We start from the raw sequence: 5219 nt of genomic DNA, 5'->3' as shown, positions 1-5219 counted from the left end.
GAAGCCTCAAGTTATGCGGTATCGGCGTGGCCATCTTGGAAGACGGCCTTCACTACATTGTTATTTCGAAACCAACGAACAGAAGTTTACATAATTGAAAGTTGGAGGAGGGAAATGGAAACTTAGGCACACTCCGCTTTATGGCGTAATTTAATCTAAAGGGGACTATCATTTACTAAAGCAGTATAGAAGACGATTTGAAACTAGCAATTGAGACCATAAACTTAAGTGTACAATGTTTACTGAGGTAATAAATTAACTGAGAAGCAGGTTCAAAGTATTCAGTGCAGGCTGGCTGGTACCGTAGGAGTCACCCCCTGCTGGCCAATGCACATTTTAAGACACTCGTTCGTTCCCAACCCCCGGGGACGGGTCCAACACGGTGGCGTTGAGGGTTCTGTGACTCGACGCTGACATCTGCTGGCATAAACAAATATGCAGGGCCACTGTAACAATTACATTACATGTCATCTAGCTGACGCTTTTATCCAAAGCGACTTTCAATAAGTGCATTTCAACCATAAGTATGTTTTTTAGTCAAGGTATAGTCGAGTCGTGTGGGAGAATTTAGGAAGGTTAAAGACCAGTCCAGCTGCTGCATTCTGGATGAGCTGCAGATGTCGAATGGCGGTTCGAGAGAGTTACAATAGTCAAGGCCTGAGATGACAAGAGCTTGAATTAGTACTTGCGCCGCCTTCTGAGTGAGAAGGGGACATATTCTCCTGATGTTGTAGTGAGTGAACTTACAGGGATTGTGTTGTTGCAGTGATGTTGGGAGTCAGGGACAGTTGGCTGTTGAGTGTCACACCGAGGTTCCCAGAAGTCAAAGTTGGCGTTAACACGGAGTTGCCAACGGTCAAGTCCTGGGTAGGAGAACCTTTTCCCGGAAAGAGAAGTAGTTCAGTCTTGTCGGGGTGTTTTTCAGATGGTTGAGGGGACGTCCACTGAGAGATGTCAGTCAGACACGCAGAGATCTGTGCCGCCACCTGAGTGTCCGAGTGAAAGAATTAGTTGGGTGTTATTGGCATAGCTGTAGTAGGAGAATCGATGCGATCGAACAACAGAGCCGAGAGAGTTGGTACAGAGAGAGAAGAGGAGGGGACCCAGGACGGAACCCTGAGGAACTCCAGTAGTAAGCGGACAAGGTTCCGACACAATAAAGTTGTTTGGTCTCTCACATCTTTACACAGGTAATACACTTCCGTAAATCAAGATATAGACTTCATTATTCATGTCAATTTTTAAAACTGTTTGTCATAATTTTCATTTGATTCAAATCAATATATTCGTGCACCATTCAAATTGTGGGGACAATTCAACCTGCAATGGAATGGACATTTTTTGACATAATGTGTAAATGCATTACCTAAGTGAACTTTGTGAAAAGGTTTTTATCTCGTCACATAATAAATAAAATATAAATACAATTGCGGGTAGAGCAAGTTGGGTAAAAGCAGGATATGAAGCAGTACGTATAAGAGTCAAATAGCTAATAGTTGTAAAGATCAGTCAGATAATTATGTAGTTTATTAAACGCTTGTGTGAACACAGGCAGGAGATGCTGTTTAACCATGCCATCATCCACTTCATTAAATGAAAGGGGTTAGCTTGCGCCGAACTCTGAACAGTTGCGAAATTTTAATTGCAAGAGATGGATTGATGAAAAGGGAATACTGAAGTGACGCTACATAATTCTGAGCAGCAGGAGGCGGTAATGTGTCTTACACCCTGCTGGAGACCAAGAAGAAGAACAGAAAATACGAAGTTTAATAAACTATTTGACTGATTAATGCTCCAGATAGCACGCATTTTTTTATTATTTATACCGGACTCACAAACTGGCTTTAAAAAACATTTTGTAACTCTAGTTAGAAAAAAAGAAAAGAAAAAACAATAATCGCCACACATCGACAGATAGGCGGCAGTGCAACACACAGAGTTGCTGTGCAACTTAACGTTACCAAGTTGCCAGGGAGGGAACACGAAGAAGAAGCGCAGCAAAAGAAGAAGAAGAAGCATGGCTGCTGACATGAGATTACCCACTGTTCTAAAATCGGTGTCGTTATCGGGTTCTGCTTTAGACAGAAAAGATCTGGTCGTCCCGGGCGATGTCATCACCTCAGACACCGGCTTCATGAGGTAATGTTTGGCGTTCCGTCGGTGCACCGATGGGGGGGGATCGCATGCGGCGCATCGGGACCTCACCGTGTCGTCATGGAAGGAAATCAATGGAGAAAATGTATAAAGTACATTTTGATACGGCCATTGTTTGCCGGTAAATTGTTGGTTGACCATCGTCATCAGCAATAAGGAGGTTAAATTAGTTTCAATTCCTTTACACGGTTTAGCAACGCTGACCGTACACATGTTGCCGTAGCTGTTTACCAATTTACGCAAGTCTGGTCTGGTTCATCAACCCTCTCGCCTTTTTAACACAGACACACAACATATAATGCAACTTTAACTGAGACGGAAGCAAAATAACGATTTGATCCTTTTTGAAATCGTGTCTATGATCAGGCGGTGGTCCTCCCCAGGGTTGTCTCTGTCACATCCCTGTTGAGCTCCTCGTCGGTAAACACCATTTGTCCCCAGGGGTCACGGCACCTACGTGGATGATGACAAGCTGACGGCTTCGGTTGCTGGAGAGGTGCAGAGAGTAGACAAGCTGATCTGCGTCAGACCACTTCAGACCAGGTGAGTGGTTTCGATCTCTTATTAAACATCTACGGCCAGAAACTGGATTGGGCTTAAATGACCATTGCGTCCTTTTATGTCCTTGCGATAAGTTGCTTGATAACATATTTTTGTTATGTTATTTATGTACAGGTTCAACGGTGAGGTTGGAGACGTGGTGGTCGGCAGAATCACGGAGGTGAAGCACTGCCGCAACATCTTATTACATTTGTATTGTATTCTAAGCTGTTATCATTTTTAGTAGTCATACATCTTCATTCTATCTAAGGTTGATTTCTGTGGGATCATGTACAGGTACAACAGAAAAGGTGGAAGGTGGAGACCAAATCCCGGCTGGACTCTGTCCTCTTGTTGTCCTCTGTCAATCTGCCTGGAGGAGAGCTGGTGAGATGCTAGACAATGTGTGACTACCTGGAACAAGTGTTTAAGTACTATCCCTAAGAATAGGGAAATTTGTTTAGGCAGGTATGTTTTATTTATTGTTGAAAATTTCTTTATTTTAATTTTTTTCTTCCTTCTTTTAGAGGAGAAGATCAGCAGAAGATGAGCTCACCATGAGAGAATACCTTCAGGAAGGCGATCTCATCAGTGTAACTCATAGTTAATAATATTTCATTGGCTTCTCCATCTCTTTAGTTTTCCTCCATAATTCTCAATAATTGTTGCTCTTTTTTCCTGTGCTTTTAGGCGGAGGTGCAGTCGGTCTTCTCAGATGGAGCCTTATCCCTGCACACCCGTAGTTTAAAGTATGGAAAAGTAAGTTAAGCGAGTCTACACAACGACAAGTGCAGAATTCAGCCGTGATGATGCCCCAAAATAATGGAGAGGCGGCGAGATCCTCCTGGTGGCCCTGGCACGCAATGTCAAGTCTGTGACGATCATTAGTTACTAAAGGGAACTATTAATATTTTCTTCCCCTAACCTAATATCCTGCTTCTATTTCTCTGCCCATCAGTTGGGTCAAGGAGTGCTGGTACAGCTCTCTCCTTCTCTGATAAAGAGGCAAAAAACCCATTTCCACAACCTGCCATGTGGTGCATCCATGATCCTCGGCAATAACGGCTTTGTGTGGCTGTATCCCACACCTGAACAACTGGACGAGGGTGCCGGGGGATTCTACACCAACCTGCAGGTGGGAACTGGACACATTTTCATGGGTTCACTCGTCAATATACTGTTGAATACACACTTTGATTTAAATGAAGGAGTTAATGGATAACCTGTTCTTGTTCAGATACACTTGAATGACTTCTTCCTTTGGGTATGTCTTGTCTTTCAGCCCGTTGGTCTGTCAGATCGAGAGGTGATTTCACGGTTGAGAAACTGCCTACTGGCTTTGGCCGCACACAAGGTGCTTCTGTATGACACCAGTGTTCTCTATTGCTATGAGTCGTCAGTTCAACATCAGGTAGGAAGCCCGGGACTCTTTATGTATTCACCCACACCCTCTTTTACGTGTAAAGCAAATGCAAAGAAAACCGCAGACCGATTCTGTGATGTATTGTGCCACCTGGTGTTCATATTGAAAACCTTTGCATGCAGTTCTCAACTTTGACTATGCTGTTTTCAAAGAGGAGCAGACACTGTCAATGTCACTTCTCTTCTGAGCCTGGGATCTGAGGGTTTAATCACAAATGCTTCTCATGGATACTTACATGATAGCAGCATTTTAGCAAATATAATATCACAATATTGTTGGTATGGATCTATGTGCTACATAATGCAAAGACAATAGTTGTGGTTACATCTTAATAAAGACAATAATTTGCCAATAACGCTAGATATCCGAGCACGACCCATTCTTTTTATGGGGTTTTGAGCAGTCCCCTTTTTAAGCTACAGGACACTAAAGCACACATCATTGCTAAAGACCGTGTCTCTCAGTGACAAAATACAGCTACATGTGTGCTATTATTGCCAAGATAATTGCATCCACAAAAGTGCAATTTTCAGCTAGACTAATATAATATTCTTTGCTTTATGCTCACTGGGTAGGTCAAGGACATCTTGAAACCAGAAGTGATGGAGGAGATTGTGATGTTGACGCAACAGAAGCTGTTGGAACAGGAAGGTTAAAGAACACAGCACGTGGACACAATGAAGCAGCTATGTCGACGACTGACCAGCTATTCAAGGACCGATTGTGCTTTTTTTCTAGTTGTAAACGTCCTGTTGTACAGCTCTAAGTGTATTTTTTGTAACAAAACGGATGATAAATGATGGATTTTTAGGTATTTCTATTAATTCCGCAGCATTCAGTAATTTCTTGAGTAACTCTTGTGTTTTGCAGAGGCTAAGAGGAACACTTTTGATATTGTGTGGTATACGAGAAAAAAATTGTATGCAATACATTTTCTATAAACTTAAGAACATCTCCGTGTGCTATGATTTGTTGAATGAGGAAGGAAAAAATGTCTGAAGTGTTTCAGTTAATATATGTATTCATATTTTTCTAGTAGCAATGACAAGGTATAAATCACAATAATCGTACATATGTTTTTTTAAATAGCTGTGAGCGATTG

General features: G+C 42.3%; 1 protein-coding gene across 1 annotated transcript; it reads left to right on the top strand.

The window, feature by feature from the left end:
- The first annotated feature begins 1698 nt into the window (after window positions 1-1698).
- Window positions 1699-5071, top strand: exosc2 (exosome component 2). The gene is made up of 9 exons (XM_040197113.2): window positions 1699-2139; window positions 2596-2697; window positions 2830-2875; window positions 2992-3081; window positions 3222-3287; window positions 3385-3453; window positions 3653-3829; window positions 3977-4105; window positions 4693-5071. Exons 1-9 carry the CDS (start codon window positions 2018-2020, stop codon window positions 4771-4773), a joined length of 882 nt encoding a protein of 293 aa, XP_040053047.2. The 5' UTR covers window positions 1699-2017; the 3' UTR covers window positions 4774-5071.
- The last annotated feature ends 148 nt before the right edge of the window (window positions 5072-5219 follow it).

This window comes from Gasterosteus aculeatus, chromosome 14 (genome assembly GCF_964276395.1).
Source record: "Gasterosteus aculeatus chromosome 14, fGasAcu3.hap1.1, whole genome shotgun sequence".
NCBI classification, from domain to species: domain Eukaryota; kingdom Metazoa; phylum Chordata; class Actinopteri; order Perciformes; family Gasterosteidae; genus Gasterosteus; species Gasterosteus aculeatus.
This window is presented reverse-complemented; position numbering and strand designations above follow the sequence as displayed.